Source organism: Protopterus annectens, chromosome 1.part0 (assembly GCF_019279795.1).
Source record: "Protopterus annectens isolate FY-2018-M chromosome 1.part0, PAN1.0, whole genome shotgun sequence".
Taxonomy (NCBI): Eukaryota; Metazoa; Chordata; order Ceratodontiformes; family Protopteridae; genus Protopterus; species Protopterus annectens.
In genome coordinates this window covers 85,560,780-85,581,822 of record NC_056725.1, presented here as the reverse complement: position 1 = coordinate 85,581,822, position 21,043 = coordinate 85,560,780, and the positions used below count along the sequence as shown (strand labels likewise).

Genomic DNA, 21,043 nt, shown 5'->3' with positions numbered 1-21,043 from the left:
TAAACAATTCAGCAAAACTGACTCAAAAAGTACAACAGTCACCACAAAGGGTTAAGCAGCAATGTTCGTAAAAGGATTTCAAAGTAAACTGGCTGCAGCAGTCACGCAAGCCTATGAAAAGAGCTTACAAGACATACAATTTACTTCCTGTTTAAAGTATGTGTCTTTCCAACACACAAAACATTCATAGATGATTCATATGGATAGTTTACACAACATGATAAACAAGCCTCGTAGCAATAGAAAAACATGCAAGAAAACAGGTGAAAAGAAAAGTTAAGTTCTAATTTAGAAGTTAAGGGTCAGACTTACAAACCCTGAAAAACAGTTTTGTGAACTCATCAAAGAGAACAGGAGCTTAGACCACTAACCTGCTTGCTTTTTTCATGATCAGCTTACTTTCAGAGGTTTCTTTGCAGTGAAGTACAAAGCTCACTTACTACTGGAAAGGTAATGTAGCAGTGAACTGATCCTTTCTGCACTAAATTATGGCATGCAGAGGCAAAGCCAATAAGATCACACTTCCTGGAAGTTTGGGGTGGGCGTTTTACTATAATGGGATAATCCACAACATTATGTTTGTGTGTGTGTGTGGTTTAAAGTAGCAATCTGTTTTAAACAGACATGTTTATTAGTCACGTATTTTTGAAACGTACTTTGAGATGAATTAAAATTGTTTCAAGATTCAGATTTAAAGTGACATGGGGCTTTTTTGTCACTTAAAAAATATTTTAAAACTTTAAAAAATAATATATTTAGTCTATATTCTGACTATTTATCATATCACATGTATTTGTTTATTTATTTATTTTATTTATTTTAACATTTGTTAAATGGTAAAGTCCAACTGGACACAGATCTTTTTTCAGGGAAGGCTCAGGGATAAAAGCTCCACACACAAGAGACAAATACAGATAAAATAAGATTCCAATTACAGTATTAGAAATACAATTACAAAAATAACATACAATATCAATACAGTGATGTTAATATGACTCAACTTATAGTTAGAAAAGCAGAGTAGAAATAATCAAATACATGAATATCACAGAGAATACAGAAAGTGTGACAGTAATTCCACTTACCCTTTAAATTACATACTATTTTGTGTGCATTTATGGGGGGGTGCATTGTGTAACTTTAAGAATTCTTGCTGTGTTTATTTTCTTACTTGCATGCATTTCCTGGTAGATTCCAAACCTACAATTTATGCAGTGTTGTCCTAGGAAGTAGCTAGGCATACTCACTGTACAAAATTAGTACATTTTTGTGTAATCCCTATTAACTCTGCGTGAAATAATAACAACTGTTAAGTGTAGAGCATTGTATAACATCCTTATGTAACCAATCTGACATTTTTAATATAGATTTCTATACATCTTTTTTAGAAGGCTTTGTCCTCTTAGAAAGATATTAAATATTTAATAGAAGCAACATTTGAAGAGCAGATGTGCATATACAAACTGTCATGGGTTAACACTTGGATATATTAATTTCTAAAAGGGTGTATGGGACAGCAGCAAGAACGTAGTTCTAGTAACATAATCCCTGTCATCTAAAATGCGTGAAAATTACTGTCGGTAGTGCAGACTCCATACCCGCAGTCATATGCATGGCACATCGTATTTCTTGATCTTTGTTCACTGTTCTCTTGAATTATTCTGACCTGCGATATCTATTTTTTTGGGGGGTGGGGGCTTTGAATCAGAACATCATGTTTTCTTTTACTCATTCTGTTTTCAGATAGTCACAGTGCTAAAGAATATTTCTCATAGTTAAAACATTTTCTGAAACCCCTTGCTCATTAGGATGTCTCTGGACACGAAGTCACTAGGAATTCAGTCCTGATGAAAAAGCCAGTAAAGTTATGTGATATATATCCATATATATTTTAATTTTATACCACTTCACCTACAATAGTATACTGTAATATTACTGATATTCACATGTACTGTATGCACTGATATTACAGGTACTCGTATGGACTTCTACACCCCCCCCCCAATTTACAAGGAAACAACATTCAAGCAAGTTAAAGGGGAGGGGGTGAAAACTGGGCAGCCACTGGAAATGAGAAATAGGGGTGCAGCCTGCACAAAGGATACACAGGTCAACTCTGCCTAAAGAGAAAAAAGATGATAAAAGGATAATATCATTAAACATCAGAGGAGGGTGGCAGAGAATTTATAGTGCTAGTATTCAGTGCAACATCTTGAATACCTCTACACCAAACTGTGTGGTTTTTATTGATGTCCTTGAAACATAAGGCCTGACCATATAAGAAAACATACTTATGACCTAGCAGACTTGGGCATAATATTCTCAAATGAGGAGGAACACAAGAGCTCACGTTTGGAAATGAGATGCCAGTTTGACACTACTTTGAAACAAGTCATCACCAAATAGGGTGCTGTGCTGTGCAGTCAGCTTAACATTAGAGTCAATTTTTCCTGGAGTTCTTGATGGTAGACTTTTGCAATATGGGCTTTTAAAGTATGGAATCATACTGCAGAAAAACAATACTAAGCAACACTGAAGCTGGAAAGGAAGAACACTCAGGAAACATGAAGACTGCCTGTACCAAAACAACGACCATTTTTGTAAAACAATAAGAAAAAAATGAGAAAGGAAGAGTCCATTATGCATGTTAAATGAGGTAGTAGCATCAAAGGTTTGTAAAAAGTATACAGGGTTTAGAAAAACAAGGAAATGCTGAATAGAGAGACACTAATAATAATAATAATTCCAATTAAACAGAAATGTGCAAGAAAGACTGTCAGAAAAGCAGAGGCCTAAACTGTGTTCAAGGAATGAGAAGGGAGAAGGTGGGTAAAACTAAATCTGATGGCATGGTGGGCAAAAACATGTAGTGAAAAAGCACAGCTTCTAAGTAATTATTTCCCTTCAGCATTGACAAAGGCAGAAAGATAGATTGACCAGTTCCAGTCAATACTATTACCTAGGAGAAGAGTTGGATTCAGTGGTCAGAAAAGCCTTTTACTTGGTTCAGCTCATAAGCAAAGGGATTGCATCCAGAAAAAAGGAGGCTATTACCTCTCTGTACTCCTCCCTTATTAGGCCAGTAATTGAGTACAACTCAAATCATTATCACTCTACTCTGTATCATACAGATTGCTCAGAGGTGATTTGTGTCTCGCCTACAAGGCAATCTAAGACCCTGCTCTACTAGAGATGCTTCATATTTGTAAGTCTAACTTTTTGCACAGTACCCGATCAAAAGGCTTAAACCTAATATGTGACATCAACAAAACCTGCTGGAGAGACAGGTTTATCTCCCAGAGGCTGCCCCGTCTCTGGAATAGACTCCCCATACACGTCAAACAAAATACGGCAAAAAAATACCCTCTTCAAGCGCAACCTTGATGAGTGGATGGGTAACCACAAATTTGTCCCAGGGGTTTCACCTGTGTCCCTCATTGACAGGGGCTACAGGTGCTGATTGAGGTTTCTTTTTTGGGGATAAACTCTTGGCTAGACTTGTAAGGGTCCCAGAGCTATTAGCCTAGTAATCTCCTATGATCCTATGATTATGGTCCATTCAAAGAGCAAAAAGAGTTTCAGAAACTAAATTGCACAAAACAATGTCTTGACCAACGGGGTGAAGTTGAAAAAGTTAATAAAGTTTGAGGTTAGACTTTGATTCAGTGAGACCCAATCGTTGTTGAAGTCTCCAAGTATGAGAGTTTCATGAGAGGTATTTGTTGAAGTCCAAGAAAATATGCCTTCTATTGTGAAAGGGTTGTGATTTAGTGAACTATAGATAGCAATTATACATAGACCCTTTTTCAGTTTGTTTGTAATAGGGTGACTAATGTTTCTGCTTTGTTGAATTGGGTTACTTTATATAGGCAGTGGAAGAAGGAATGTCTACAAGTCATCACTGACTCTGCCATCATGTGTCTTTAGTGTGACAGCATTTCATCTTTGTGTAACATATGTACAAGTTGGCGGTTTGCCTTTTTTTTTTTCTTTCTTTTCTTCACCGTTGTGAGATTGAGAGACTGGTATTTTATATATATATATATATATATATATATATATATATATATATATATATATTTATATATATATATATATATATATATATATATATATATAATTTTGTGGTGTGTAGGGGGGTTTGCCCCCCTGCAAAAAAATATATATTTTTTTTTATGTTTTTTTGGCTCACTGTTTCTCAGTATATAATTTGCAATGGATGGTTAGCTGAAAGACACTGCTTCATATTTGCTTTGGTAAACTCCAGAAGAGTCCTAAAGTGTTAGCATATATGATAACTACCCAACCAGACATTTTACTTATACACTCAGCCCTAATTGCATTGATTCCTATGGCAACATTTCTTCATTCTTAATACATGGTTTTAGCCAAGTTTCTGTAACTGCATTAATGTCAGGTGTGTGGGAGGTATCCCAGGTATGGAACTCAGGCAGCCTCATTGATAAGTCTGCCAATGTTGATACTGAAGGGCTACAGCCCTAAGAGGATGCTGTTAGATTTGAGAGGTGTAGTGCTCTTGGGATGGCTGTAAGTTGATTGGTTAGCTGCATACATCTCAACTGTGCAGATTTTTGCAGCTTGTCCAGATTTTTGCATCATATTTTTGGGGGTTCCTCATAAAATGTGTGGTTTTCTGGCAAATCACTGAGTACTGAAGTCATTAAATAATTACATCTGTCTATGTGGACGGCGCAGTGGTGCAGCAGTTAGCATTGTTGCTCACAGCAAGAGGTTCTCTGGTTCAGTTCTCGGCTGGAGTGCCTTCTGTGTGGAGTCTGTATGCCCTCTCTGCATTCACTTGTGTTTTCTCTGGGTGCACTGGTTTCCTCCTATATTCCAGAGACATGCATCTGAAGTGTATCTCCCCAGGCCTCCACTGAAAATGGGTTCTGTCCCAGTCAGACTTTCCTGGTAAACAAATATTAAATAAAATAAAAACCTGGGTTTCAGATTTCATATCCTTCAGAAAATTTTTGCTAACACAAGTCCTGTTATTCTAGCAACTTTCTACATTTATAAGAGCAAGATTTCAAATCTGTCCCTATTTTTGGGCCCTTGTCCCCCCATTATTTTAGGCTTTGTACAGATTTCTTATACTAAGTGGTTGAGAGGTATGGTTAGCTGCTATTCCAGTAGAGCCAGGGTTGGTATGTATGTTACCATAGAGTTTTAGGAGAACAGTTGGGATGTGGGATTATTGAAAATAAGGGGATCTGGTTTTATATGAAAATATTTTACTGAGGTGTGGAAAAATAATGATATTCTGGTGGGATAGACATTTTACATTTTAGTTTTTGCATCTGTATTTTCAATAGCCTATTATTCTAAAGTTGAAGAGGAATGATGGACACAAGACTGTAATTAAGGCCACGAGTGAATGGCAGGAATTAGTCACTAATACTTCTAAGAGTGGAATGGAGTAAGATGTAAGGTGGGATCGGAAGGTAAGTAGTACTGATAAAAGAAAGCAAATTAGTATCATGTTTGGAGTATAAAAGACATTCACTTTGATGTGGGACTTGATTATGGAGAGAAATAAAAATAGAGTGTAGCTGTGGAAGTGATCTAACTATACCACAGTTAGATGAGTTTAGCGTGGATGAAGTGGGATTAGAGTTCTTGTGGGTTAGGTTTATGAGGGAGATGGGTTATGGCAGGTAAGTTAAGGTTAGGTAATCTTATAGTATGTGATATGGGTCTAAGGTAGCAGGTGGGTGGACCTGTTGTGGTGACAGTAAGAGTAGATGAGTATTTTGGAGTGTATAGATGATGTAGGGAAGGTCAAGAGATGGGGGGGGGGTTACAGTGAGTAGGAAGGCTGCGAGAGTGAAGAGTTATGTGAGATTGGACTGGACAGGAAGAATGAGCTGAAGAGAGTTGAGGTCAGGGATTTGGAGGTGAGAAGAAAATGGTTGGAGTTATTACTGTGATTTGTGAGGTATTACTACGGCATGTGCCATTCTCTGTAGTAGGTTAAGTGAAAGCAGTATGCCTTGACAGGGAATAGTACAGCTCACCATTTAGATTAGATGGAGGGTTCAGTCTCTTCCATTTTTATAGCTATGCAGGCTAATGCCAGTTTATCACTGAGGTCTCTATAATAAATATTGTGAGGTATGCTACTTGAGAGAACCCATACACTAACATTTAAAGGAATAATTGGAAGTGTTAAACACAAAACTAGGTTTGAGCAGTCCCTTGTGTGTCCACTTGAGTGTCTTTTCTGCTCCTTGTTTTATGTAGGTTATTTCCAGGGAAACTTGCTGCATTAAGCAGTTTTCTTATAAATTTTCTGCAGAATCAAAGCTCAAAACTGGACACATTGGACAAAATGGTAGGGGTGGAACTAGCAAACCACAACAAATGCTTCAGCTATTTCCAGGAAAGCTCTTGCTATATTAAGCAGTTTCCATATCAACTTTCTGTAGGACCAACATTCAAAACTGTAAGTGTTGGAGAGAAAGGTATGTGGGACTAGGATACTGCTACCAATGCACTCAGGGGATTGGAGACTAGCTGAAGGAAGAAGAAGTCTTTCATATCATAAACACCACCCTGGCATGCCGGTTATCTATGCACCATTACATGGAGGTATTGTGCATTGTCATACTGCCTTGTTGCCTGTCAATGTGCATCATGTGACACCTGCAACATATGTTGACATAAATCTGCTTCCATTTTCCTCATGACTGTGACCGCTAAAATGGCCATGGCTTCTGAGGGTGCTGTTTGTGGGAGAACTTCTAGGTGGTGGCAGGAAAGAGTCTGTAATTTGTCTTTATTCCCTACATCGAGATTACATGAAGTGCAAGCTGGGGACCTCTTATGAGGGTTTCCAGTACAAAATCACCCAAATTATTCTAAATCCAAACAAAACCAAGCTCCCTCTCTTCTATCCTACAAGAGCTTCCCCACTCAGCCTGTCATTCGATATCACATCCAAAAATAAAATCACTATCACACCAGTTACCCATACCAAACTTCTAGGTGTTGAAATTGACAACAACTTGAAATGTGACATACACATCTCTCAAACCATCAAAAAAGTACACAAGAAATTAGCTGCTTTCTACAGAAACAATTAATTCCTGACCGTAAACACAAAAGCTACCACTACTCATACACACCTCTTGGCATCACTCCTATACGTCTCTCCCATTCTAACCAACCTCAGAAAAACTAATCTAGCTAAATTAGAGTCCTGTTATAATAAAATTGCCAGGTTCATTACAGATTTCCCATCTAGATCACATCACTGTACGTCTCTAAAACTACTAAACTGGCTAGAACTACCACAACTACTACTCTATAATCAACTAACTTTTGCCCATAAAATCCTGTATCAACCAGAAAAACCCTGCTCTCCAGAATCTTATACTGCCACACACCAATAATTGCTCTCTCCACTCCAGCAAAAAAATATTTCTTAACATCTCAAAAGCAAACAACTCAGCTAGGGACTCACTCTTCTCAAACTTCATTCCCAATATATGGAACAAACTTCCAGCCTCAATAACCTCCAACTGCTCTATAGTACAATTCAAAAACTTCTAAGGTCACACACAACTGAAACTTGGCTCTGCTCTTCTCCTGTTCTGGCTAGTTTCTGGCGCACACATAATCTCAGAAGCCTACAACTCATTAATATCCTTCTACTGTCTTCTGAACTGCAAACGGATATATACTGTATCGACATTGTAGATATCTGTTTATTCTTCAAAATGGGCATTTCCCACATATAATGTTAACCTGAATTAGTTTTAATATGTGTATATTGTATAACTCCTCTGAAATTTGTCAATCAGATAGATATATCAAATTTGTAAAGATCGTCCGTAGCTAATTCCATCATGCATGTAGATCAATTCTTGTTTTATTATTTGTGCTTAGTACTTTTCTGCTATTTTTTCTGTACTTCTCTTTACATCTTTTGTACTTTTTTCTACAGCTATTGTACTTTTCCTACATTTATTGTACTTTTTCTATACTTTTGTACATTTCTTGGAGCTTTTCTCCCCAGGCCTTCAGTGAAAAAGAAAAAGCTTTCCCGGTAAACAAATGTAAAATAAAATAAAATAAAATGGATGCCTAGCACTGCTTTGTCATGGTGGGGAGTGATAACACGTGCATCACCTGCACTGGAAAGCAATGCAGGCATCACTACAGCAATCTGAAGATGCGTTAACCATGACCTTCTTTGCCAGTCAGAAGAGGAAGTTAGGAAAAGCACCCCAGAGTTTTATTGTAAGTGCTAATGACAATAGAATCCTACTGTGATTTAGTCTTGGTTGATCATTCATAGGTGGGAAACTTGATTAATGGATATTTCCTTTCCATTTATGTTTTTCAGCTGCTGTGGCAGATTTATGAGTTCTTACTATCCTCCCTTTGCAACTTTTAACTCTAAATCCCTCAAAATAGTTACATTAACTTTCAAAGCATGTGTAAAAAAAATTCCAACTTCCATGCATGGTTATCACACCAAAATCCTGACATTCTAGCTCCCACAGAGACTTGGCTTAAACCTATCACAAATGATACAGAAATATTACCTCCTGGTTATAATGTTATTAGAACAGACAGGAACCATAAGAAAGCTGGAGGTATTGCCCTCTTCTATTATAAATCTCTTAATATTACTACTCATACTATATCCATTCCTCAGTTTCACAAAGCAGAAATCCTTCTCACATTCCTAAAAATAAATAACTGCAAATTTCTATGCCTTACAGTTATATATATTCCACCAGGTCCAAACATCCATATCCCTGAGGACATATTATCCTGGATGTCTAATACCATACACAATGAAACTATTATACTAGTATAATATCAACTGGCAGAACCTTTCTTATAATTTCCCTGTCTTAACCTTTAACATTTGTAATTTCACTCAGCTCATCATCATCCCCACTAAATTCTCCAGTAAAAACAACCAGGGTTCCATACTTGACTGGATTTTGTTTTTTGACCCTGCTAAATTCTCTAATTCTGGGACCCTTCCTAATACTTTGAGCTATCAACTCCCTGCTTATCCCATTAGAACTTTCTCCCACCTTCTAAAAGACCATCAGTATAAAACTATTCAAAACATCTCTAACTTTAACCAACATTCTCTAACTGAAACTTTAAAAGCTATTAACTGGTCCATCCTCAAAAATTTTCCTCTAGATAATGCAGTCAATCATTTCACTTCAACGTTCCTAGGCATACTAAACAATCTAGCACAACCACATAGGAAAAGAATTAAAAACAACTATGTACCTTGGTTATCAAAAACTACAAAAGACCTTATGAGATCTAGAGATAAGCTCTGGAGATTATGACACACTTCTAAATCTCCCTCAGACCTAAATAACTACAGGCATCTCTGTAATCTGACTCAAAAAGCAGTAACAAAAGACAAAAGAGAGAATTAATTCACATTGCTATCCACTAATAAACACAACTCCCCAAAATTTGAGTCCTCTGTTTCATCTATTCTCAATCCTGGCAAAAAAAAAAAAACTAACCCTAACCCCCTTCCAGACAAAAGCAACACACAAATAACTAACATCTTTAACAACCACTTTATTCAGTGCATACAAAATATTGCCTCAAGCATATCAGCTCTTCCCACCCACTACCACACATGGCTCACCAGCATCACATTCCATCTCTAATGGTTCTTTGCCACCTCCCTACCCCCCTTGACCCATATTTACTCTTCCACTCCACTGCTTCCTCTACCTCACCAACTTTTTCTCTACAGCCTGTTCATACTAACACAGTTAAGAAGCTCCTTCTCAAACAGAAAACTGGCACTAACTCTCCTGACTACCTTCCTGTAGAATATCTTAAGATGGCAGCTGAATGATGCCATTGCATTCCTATATCAAGTCTTATCAATAGATCTATTCTAGAATCTTATGTCCCAACTCTCTGGAAAAAAATCCTTCATTATACCATTACACAAAGGAGGTATAGAATTGTCTAACTATTGACCCATTGTCCTTCTGTCACCTCTCTCTAAACTTCTGGAGGAATGCATCCGTTCACAACTACTCCATTACCTTCTTGACAATCAGCTACTCACTCCTACATGGATTGGATTTAGACCTGGACACAGTACTAACACATCCTTATTATCTTTCATTGACACAGTAAATAAAGCTTGTGATTCAGATAAACTTGTATCCTCTCTGTTCCTTGATCTATCTAAGGCTTTTGATACTATTCCCCATCATCTGCTATTACTAAAACTTACAAAGCTTGGATTAACCCTTCCACCATCAGCTGGTTTACCACTTATCTCTCTAAGAGACAGCAGGCAGTCAGATGGCTAGACTTCCTCTCTGCTTTTCAAGACGTCTGTACTGGAGTTCCTCAAGGATCTATCCCTGGTCCCCTCTTATTTAACATTTTTACTAATGATCTATATACTGCTTCCCAACACAGTACATTAATACAGTATGCTGATGATTCCACAGTCATGTATTCATCTGATTCCATGCTACATCTTCAACAAATTACCCAAGCTGCATTTACTTCCATTGAGACCTGACTCTTTTTTATCCCTCTAAAACTAAACTAATGCTCTTCACTCCCAAAACATACTCTCCAAATAAATACCAATTTACTATTCTCTCTCAGAACAACACTATAATAGAACATGTCTCTCACACAAAACTACTAGACATCATTATTGATGAACTTTTTAAGTTTGGCCTGCATATACATAATAAAATGAAGAAAACTCATCAGAAATTGGGAACTCTCTAACATCACAAAAAATTCCTAGACACTCACACTAAATGCACCTCTAGCTACTACCTACCATCTACCCTCTTTCTCTTATATGGAGACCCACTATTCAACAATGTTCAAACTTGCTACAACAAAATTGCTAAGTTTTCCACCAATGCAAAATAATCCTCTGATTACTGCATGGCCCTTCACAAACTCAGTTGGCTTGAACTTCCACTTCACCTTACCTTTATTCATCTAATCACAGCACATAAAATCATTCATACACCCAAGGCTTGTCTGGCCTTAAATACTATCTTCTATTATACCATGATCCCCCCAAAACGTGCATGCTGATTGGCCAGCGTGCCCGTTGTAAATCGAGTTATACTAATGGAAAAAGGTCCGGTCGCCCGGACTTTTTTCCATTAGTATAACTCGTTTTTTTAAAACACTGTCTCGCTATGTTAAATGGGTTTAACATAGCGAGACAGCTTTAAAATAAGCAACGGAGATCTCCGTTGCTTATTTTAAAGCTGTCTCGTTATGTTAAACCCATTTAACATAGCGACAGTGTTTTAAAAAGCAACGGAGAAAGCAAGATCTCCATTGCTTTTTAGTGTTTCCCTATGTTAAATGAGTTTAATATAGCGAGACAGTTAAAATAAGCAACGGAGATGTCCGTTGCTTATTTTAAAACTGTCTCGCTATGTTAAACTCATTTAACATAGCGAAACATAAAAAGCAACGGAGATCTTGCTTTCTCCGTTGCTTTTGCCCACAGCTCTGATGTACTGCGCAGGCGCGCAGTACATCAGAACTGCCGCGGATGCCAGACATCTGCGGAAGGGCAGTAAACAGGCATTATACTATGCCATTATTTAAGAAAAGTAATAGTTTCTTTTCTTAAATAATGTCATGGTATAATAGCAATAACCCACTTCTGGGTGTGGGTAATGCTAAATTTACCACGCCAACCGTGGGTAAATTTAGCATTACCCACACCCAGGCGTGGGTTATTGCTATATTCCTACATTCCAAGCAGATCTCTCAGGTTAGAAAATAAACAGTTTTTACAACAACATTGTCCAACTAAATCAGTCGGAAAAAATCTATACTCCTTCTCTATAGGTAAAATCTGGAATACCCTTCTCTTATCCTTAAGAGGTAACCACATTCATACATCCTTCAAGAATGCACTTCAGGAACACCTCTCTAAATCTTGGATATGCTCCTGCTCATCTCCAGGGTCATTTCTTTTCATATCAACACCCCTCCACCTTCTTTCTCTTCTACTGTAAACACTGTTTTACCTTTATCTCTTTAGTTTTCCCTCTTAGTCTTTCCTCTCTCCTCACCTACCTTGCTCTTTGCTTTATTTACCATGTCCACTTCAGTTTTATCTTTCTCTAAAGTCACCTCTCTTCTTCTTTGTTCATTCTGATACATTCCCTTCCTTTCTTTTCTAAATGATAAGCAACTTACTTCTTTTTTACTTATGTATACCATAAATTCATTATGCCATAACTAGCATAGATACGAAATGTTATGTAAAATTATTCTATAATTATCATAAGTAGGTAATCTTTTTGTTATATTTGTGCTACTGATTTACTGTATTTTAATTAGTTTCTGTTAAGTGAAAGACCATATCTATAAATACTAATTATTTTATTTTGCTCTACTTGAAATGTTTTTGCACTTGAAGTATTTCTCCCGGTAAATAAATGTCAGGTAAATAAATAAATAAATAAATAAATAAATAAACAAATAAGTAATAAATAAATAAATAAATGTGACAGCAAAGGTATATGGAATGGCTCTCCAGGTACAAGAATATGTATGTACTACTAATAGTGGAACCCTTTTCAACTGTTATGATATGCCTTCTGACACACACACACACACACACACACACACACACACACACACACACACACACACACACACACACACATACACATATATACTTTATATTCAGTCTGCCATGCTCTCCTGTCCATACTACATCTGTGAAGCACCATTGATATCAGGATACTGATCAAAGGCCTGCATGTGGGTGTCCCTCTACCATGCATTTGTCATACTCTACATCACACCTGCTGGAATGTCCCCCTACATTCCTACATTGCTATGCCCATTGCCATAGTCCTGCCATCCATACAGGGCACACTGATCAGCCTACCCAGCATTATGCCCCGTGCTAGTGTCAGTTATATCCATCATATGTAGGCATGTCTCAGAAAGAGAGGGAGAGTACTGTGTCATTTACTGGTGACTGGCTTTTACCATACTACATGGCTGACACACATTTTCTGCGGCCTCTGTTTATGCCAATGTTTTTTTCATCTGTGGCTGTGTCCCTGTGGCACAGTCAATGTATTGCCCTGTAGGTCACTATCCAGTAAACCAGGTGCACCCTGTCCTTGAGTGTCCCTTGGGCACATGATATAACACTAGAATTGTCTCAGTCCAGCTTTCATGGCCACTAGGGTCACTCCTTGCACTGCATGCACTACTATCTATATACACACAGAGGGACTGTTTGGGCACTATGACATCCTTCGATCTATGGCACACTATTTACAACAGTACCCTTTGATCTGTCAGATACACTGTATATGCTGGCACTGCATACCTAACAACATTTGAACAACAGGCTTGACAAAATGCATTGCAAAATCAAACCTTTGTATTAAAGCTGTCTTTAAACCTCAGAGCTGAGGACAAAGACCTGCTTTGGTAATCCATGAATCCTGGGAAATTTAAATATGTTGTGTGATTGAAAGAATGACCACATCTACTAGAGACAGTCATAAAACCTTCTTCACATATGTCCGCACAATCTCAAAGGAAGCACTCAGATCTGTTCAAAACTGGTGGTCAAGGACACCACATACACAAATGTTGTAGATATAGCCAATCTACTGGATGACAGATTCAGCAAACAATTTGCCCCTCTGTTGCCCCATCAGTAAATCAGGACATCCCCAGTACCTGCCCCCCACCCCTTATCTCTGGGGAAAAGGTCATCACTGCCCTCTCAAAGGCAAAAACTACAGCCTCCATGGACCTGATAACATCCCAGACTGCATCCTACATGAACTCAGGAATGAACTTGCAGCACCATTAGGCACCTTATTCAACCAAAGCCTGAATACCAGCTTTTTCCCAGCCACTGTCATCCCTTTACACAAAGGTGGAGCGTCCCCTGATCTGGGAAATTATAGACCCAGCAGCATAACTAGCCTGATCTCCAAGGCCATGGAACAGATTATCATGGACCTCATTAACACGAACACTGGCAACCTCCAAACACTCAACCCCACACAATTTGGCATTGTCAAGGGGAGGTCATGTCTGTTAAATCTGGTTGACTTCTTTGAGACAGTCAATAAAGCCACAGATGAGGGGAAGACAGTGCACACTGCCTACCTTGACCTGGCCAAAACCTTCGACAATATTCCCCACTCGGGGATAATAGATAACCTATCTCAACTAGGCATCAATCCATATGTTACTAGATGGGTAGCAAACTGGCTCATAGACAGAATCCACCTAATCAAAATAGGGGAAGCCACCTCAAGCAGTAGACCTGTAACGAAAGCCATACCCCAGGGATCGGTCCTGGGGCCTCTCTTATTCAGGATATACTTGTCTGAGGTGCAGGCCAAAACCAGTGGGCTATTGCTGACCAAGTCTGCAGATGACTGCAAGCTGGGAGCAGTCATCAATTCCCAAGTGATGTGGACATCCTCCAAGAGGGTTTCACCCAAACAAATGACTAGTGCCAGAAACATGGCCTCAAGCTGAATGCCATAAAATGCATCATCATCCCCTTTGGGGAGAGTGATCTCCCCACATATTATCACATTAATAACAACATCCTAAGTACGCAATCAGTAGTGAGGGATTTGGGCACTCAGGTTGATAGCAACCTGATTTTTGACCACCATGTTGCTTCCATTGTACGGAAAGCTTTCTATATGACCCATCTCATAAGTAAGGGTATCTTATCTGGGGACAAAGAGGTCATAACATCCCTGTATTCCTCCCTTATAAGGCCAATTATTGAGTACACCGCACCCTTTGGCATGTACCTCACAAAGCTCATGCAGTAGCTGGAGACACTAGAGAGGTTCCTCATCAGGAGAATCCAGGGTGTCAAACATCTATCCTACACAGATAGACTAAAGCCCTGTCCCTCTACTCAGTTTCATACAGACTCCTCAGAGGTGACCTCTGTCTGGCATGCAAAGCAATCTCAGACCCCACCTTTATGGGACAGCTGCATATCCGCAAGTCAAGCTCCACTTGAGTAACCCAGATGCGTGACCTCAGCCTGGTCTGTGACATCAGTAGGACTTGTTGGTGGGAGAGATTTGTGTCCCAGAGACTTCCACCATCTGTGGAATAGATTCCCTATCTACGTCAAGCAGAGTACCTCATTATCCCTTTTTAAGTGCAACCTGGATAACTGGATGGGAAACAGAAAATACACCCCTGGGATTCCACCTGTGCCCCTGCTGGACAGGGGCTTTGGGTGCTGACTTGTCTAAACATGGGCTAAACTCTTGGCTAGGCTTATTAGGGCCTCAAGGCCAATAGGCTAGTAACTTCCTATGATCCTATGAGCCTATGAATGGTGTGTGTGTGTGTGTGTGTGTGTGTGTGTGTGTGTGTGTGTGTGTGTGTGTGTGTGTGTGTGTGTGTGTGTGTGTGTGTGTGTGTGTGTTGGTGGAGGGTTTCTGAGTGTATGATTGATCAGAAATTTGTCTGGTTTGGTGTGTCTGTGGGGGGGGGGGTATTCAAAAGGTTGCTGTCTTGGAAGTTGTAAACGTGTCTTTGTATAGGTCTAACTGAGTGACTCTGATCAAAGGTTTGTCAGGTTTAGTGTGTGTGTGTGTGTGTGTGTGTGTGTGTGTGTGTGTGTGTGTGTGTGTGTGTGTGTGTGTGTGTGTGTGTGTGTGTGTGTGTGCGTGAGTGAATGATTGGAGTCATGAGTGATGTAAATGTGGAGTGAGACAAGTGCAAAACTCAGTGACCTGAATGGTACTTTCTCTAAGGTAAGTGAAATCTAGGAGTTGGTTATATTAATTTTTAAGGATTATAGAGGCTTGTTCCCCCTGAAAAAAATCTTGACTGTGTGTGTGTCTTTGGTGTCAGGATGAGCAGTTGTTGAATTGTTTTTGATTTGAATGTGTGTTTGTGAATGTGCAGATGTTGTCAATTCTGTGATTTAGAAATGTGTTCTGTGACTGTACAAGGGCTATTGAGGAGAAGCCAAGAGGCGTGATATGGACTGAAGTTAATATAAATAAACAAACATGAAATTCATGTGCCAAGCTGTAACTAAGAAACCACTTATGGAAATGGCAGTGCAAGTGAAGGGAGAGTTTTTTTTCTTCATAATTGTGACTAGGGATTTCTGAAACACCAGTAGCATGTAGCATGCCTGTGAGTATGACTGTGCACAAGGGGAACATTGTGATGCTATGACAACCAAAACAGGAAATTCTTCCACATAGAGAAGGACATCATTCAGGCCCTCCATTATCCTGGTCAGCTGATGCTCCAGCATTACAAAATCTGACTGGGCCTTCCATGTGTGTATTCAGTGGGACCCTATAGAGGATATTATTGCTGCTAGTGGCTAAAACTGGACCTATGAGCATGTCCACAGACTAACATGATCACAGAGGCATACAGTATGGCAACCTACCTACCACAGAAGAGAATCCCACATGTGAGGGGCTGTCAACAATGTCATCACCGACAGAGGAGTTCTTGACATTTCTGTCTGGGGAATCCACTCAGTTCAGGTGTCCATGGTGAAGTGCTGTACTTGCGGTGCCCCTTTGCAAATGGCACTTGAAATATCCATCAGTGATGTCTCCAGATGGGTGTGTCTGAACACATCCAGTTCCTGGTCATACAAGTTTTGAGCATAGCTTCTCTGTTTTTACAGGGACATCAGCTTTACACATGCAGTGGCAATCGGCTCAAGGTACGTTAGCCATATTTTTTCATAGCATTCTCTTATGCAGGATTATTTTCATGGGGCTGCAGGTGTTGGAGAAGGGTTCATCCCTAGACTGGGTAGTAATACTTAGGTATTTTCAGTGTTGTCTGGTTCCTGCATGGTGGATATAGATTTGGGTACTGTCTGGGGGACACTGATTTATTAGGATTGTAATTTACTTGTGAATTATAACCAGTAAAACTTCAGGGGAGAAGTATGTTTTGATGTAGAATGCTGTCATTAACTGATGTGTCTTTATGGCTTATTAATCACAATGGTTCCCTAAATTATCATAGTGATACTCCAATAAAATTTGCAAACAGGTCTATAGAGATTTAAAATATAATGTCGAAGGAGGCATCTGAAATAAGACAAGAGAAATTTAGGCAAAACTGGCTTGTTTTAGAAAATCAGATAACATGACTCAGCAGCCAGACTAGGAATGCTGTCCAGATGTATAGGTCCATACCCAGGTTCTGAGCCCAAATATGCCAGCCAGGTAGAGCTGGGATACTCAAACTTCAACAGCTCAAGAAATAAATATAAAACCTACAAAAAAGAAAAAGGGGAATGGATAACAAACAGATTTTATTAATTCTCTGGTGCCTCAGCACAAGTCTTCAGAGGAAGCAGCTAGAATGCTTGTTAGGTCCATCTGGTAACCCTGAAGCAGACATCGCTGCAAAGTATTGTGTTCCCAAACCATGACAGCATAAATATATTTACAGAATAACTTCTGGGAGTCTTTCAATATCTGGGTATACATATATTATGTCATTGTTAAGTTCATCAGCTTGTGACAAGAAGATATCAGTGAGTTGCGGGAGCAGAGAGATTTCTAAATTATAGAGTATAGTAGACTGTTGCTGTATATAGGGTTTCAGATACTTAAGTGGTGATTATGTCGTCCCAGTGACATGTTTAGTAAAATGCAGGGATCTCATTCCGTTGCTGTAGTTATGCTCTGGTGCAGACCAGAAACACTCACAGTTTAGTGGCGGCAGAAGTTGCAGAGCTGAGTGCATCTGAGGCAAGTCTTTAGAAAAAAGGCCAGATTAGGAGAAACATTAGCCACTGGCAACAGCTGAAACCATTTTTCTGACTAGGCATATAATATTTAGAATACTGAGCAGCAAAATGTTAAGAAATACTGGTCAGACAAGCATGGCCAAGGTCTATATTCTCTAACATAAGAATTTTTGATTCCTAGTGATCTGTGTGATAAGTTAGTTACTGTGAATTACAATCCATAAGTGAAGGAAACAATTGTAAAAATGTTAGTCAGTAAGTATAAACCACAGAGTTTGAGAGAATGAAAAAATGAACTGTCTTTGCTTCAAAGATAGGAAGATGCCACATTAACTCTCCTGAGAAGTTTCCAAGTGTGAGAATTTGATGAGAGTGTGTATCTGCCTCACATCTTTGGTTCTACAGGTGCTTGGATAATGTTTTTGTTGTTTACTTTTAATGAGAAAAAAAAGTTTACTGAAAAAATACAACAAGCAGACACAGAAAAAAAAACATAACACTGTTGGGGGATGAGGACATTAATAACAGTGAAAGGAAATTATTACATTTTAGTCAATTTTTAACTTTAAACTTAAAATGCTTTCCAAGCAGAAAAAAAATTAACGCTTTGAGGTTACAAGTACTACAAAAATAAGTGAATTATTATTGATGTCTTGTCATATAACATTTGTGACGTAACTACTTAAATGTATATACAGTGGATATAAAAAAATTGCATGCCACTGTTAAAATGTCAGTTTTTTGTGATATAAAAAATGAGACCACAATAAATAATTTCAAAACTTTTCCCACCTTTAATGTGACCTATAACCTATACAGTTCAATTGAAAAACAAACAAATCTGTTAGGGGGAAAAATATAAAAAAAACGTACAATATGCTGGTTGCATAAGTGTGCATACCCTTAAACTAATACTTTGTTGTGTGTGCACACCCTTAAACTAATTTTATTATTTATTTATTTATTTTACATTTGTTGACCAGGTTAGTCTGACTGAGCTAGTGGCTCATTTTCAGCAGAGACCAGGGGAGAAAAGTCCACAGTGAGATAAAATTATACAACAGATACAAAAACTTAAAAATACATTTCAGTTACATGCACATAAAAAAGAATTATATATTCAGGAGTACACAAAAAGTTTCAAAAACATCTATACAATATTTGCAATGGTAGAGAAGTGATGTAGAGAAACCAAAAAGCGCTATTGTGAGGCAAAATGTTTTGAAAAGGAAATGCACATCTAGGATGGACTCAGTAAACCAGCATAGAATAAACTTAAGATTTACGATCAGAGGTATATAGAAGGCTTTTGTGTTAATAAACAAGGTATGAACTGGTGAGAGATAAAAGAGGAGAGACAGTAGCAGGTGATAAGGAAAGTCTAAAAATCAGCAGAATAACGTGTTTATAGTAAATTACCATTAAGTAATATGGAGAGAAATAGGAGAAAAAAATACTGAAGAGGAAAGATGAGAGACGGGAGGTTGGGATCAGGGAAAATAATAGATAAAAGGAAGCTGTTAAAGGACAGTGCCGGTGGAAAGTTAGACAAGGAAGATGGGGTGTGAAAGGAAATAGTGGGAGGGTGTAGATTAGATAGGCAGAGGAAGGAGGGGGGTGTTGGATACTAAGGAGAAAGAGGGTCATGTGGGAATGAGTACAGTGGCAAGACCAGTTTTTCTTTAGGTATTCATGAGTGGTAATTTTGAATTGTTTAGGGTGGTTAAGTGACCTCATTTCTAGAGGTAGTTTGTTCCAGGATGTGGCAGGGTTGTAATTATAGAGTATACAACCTGTTTTGGTCTTAGGTTTATAAATCTGTAGCAGGTCTTGGTCGGAGCTGCGAAGTGGTCTAGCATGAGAGTATTTGGTAAAATTGAAGTAAGGCTAGGACAGAAGGCAGACAAATATAAGATGGAGTGGATAAGTTGTAGTTGATGAAGTTTGAGGAGGTGGGGAAATTCTAGCCAGTCTAGTTGCTTAAGAGATATGCAGTGATGAGACTTATATGTTTGATTTGCAGAGAATCTGGCAACCTTATTATAGGTAGTTTCTAGTTTGGTGAGGAGTGTGGAGTTCAGACTTGTGAATAATTGACAGATGTATAATAGAGTATGAAGAAGAAATGCATGAGAGAGAGTTATGTTGGCCCTGTTGGTTAAGAATGTCTTGTTGCGGTAAAGGTGTCATAGTTTCTGATGTGTCTTTTTAATACAGTTTGTGACATGTAGATCAAATTTAAGCTGATCATCTATTACGACTCCTAGCAGTTTTGTGCTAGGTTCAGCTGTGATGACAGTGTTGTTGCCAGATTAAATAGTAAAAGTAGATTTGAGATTAGACAGGTTCTTACAAAGAGTAAGGGCTTGGTTTTGTTTGGATTGAGAATTAGTTTGTTGTCACAGAGCCATGTCGCTATGGTATTAAATGATGCTTGTGTAGTAGAGTAGAGGTCTGATGGATTGTCTGCAGTGGTGATGACAGTAGAGTCATCAGCATATTGTACAAGTGATGATTGGGGGCAAGAGGTGTGTAATAGATTGGTGAAAATATTAAAGAGCAGAGGCCCAAGGATAGATCTTTGGGGGACTCCCATTTGCACAGTGGGGGGAGGGGGGATTGAGTAGAGAGCCATTTGAATGATTGTTGGTGGTTTGAGAGGTAGCTTGAGAACCAGGAAATACTAAGAGAAGAGAAATTAAGGTTAGTTAGTTTGGCCAGGAGAAGAGGATGGGAGACAGTGTCAAAGGCTTTGGAGAGGTCCAGGAGCAGGCAAGAGACAAGTTTATTGTTTTCACGAGCAAGAGATGTAGTATTTATGAAGGATATTAGTGCAGTTGTGGTACTGTGTTTGGGACGAAAGCCGTGTTGTGTGCGTGTAAGTAGGTTTTCCTGAAGTAAGTAGTGCATAACCTGATTGTGAATACATTTTTCTAAACTTTTAGAGAGGGGAGACATATGGCAATTGGTCTGAAGTTAGATATGTCTGATGAGTTTCTTCCTTTGTGTATGAGCAATGTATAGACATTTTTCCATTTGGAGGAGACATAGGACTCAGTAATAGAGCGGTTGACTATGATAGATACTGGGTACGCTAGGGGTTCTGCTGCAATCTGCAGTCTGTAGGAAATAGGAGGGTATATTATCAACTGAAGGGGAGCAGGGTTTAAGTTTAGAGAGTAAAGATTTTATATAGTTTGTTGGTACAGCTTTGAGGGAGAAAGAATCTTGGAGGTTGGGAAGAGA

At 38.7% G+C, this 21,043-nt stretch overlaps 1 protein-coding gene across 4 annotated transcripts in view; it reads right to left on the bottom strand.

Annotated features, from left to right (window-relative positions):
* The window catches only part of EML2 (EMAP like 2), a 1,798,491-nt gene that overhangs the window by 1,013,817 nt on the left and 763,631 nt on the right, over positions 1–21,043 (bottom strand). The window contains exon 1 of one of the 4 annotated variants that reach the window (XM_044085505.1): positions 372–504. The exons of the other annotated variants lie outside the window; for them this stretch is intronic. Within the exon in view, the coding sequence (XP_043941440.1) occupies positions 372–388 (17 nt within the window). The 5' untranslated portion in view covers positions 389–504. Of the gene's footprint in view, positions 1–371; positions 505–21,043 lie in introns of those variants that run through there. 4 annotated transcript variants of the gene reach the window in all.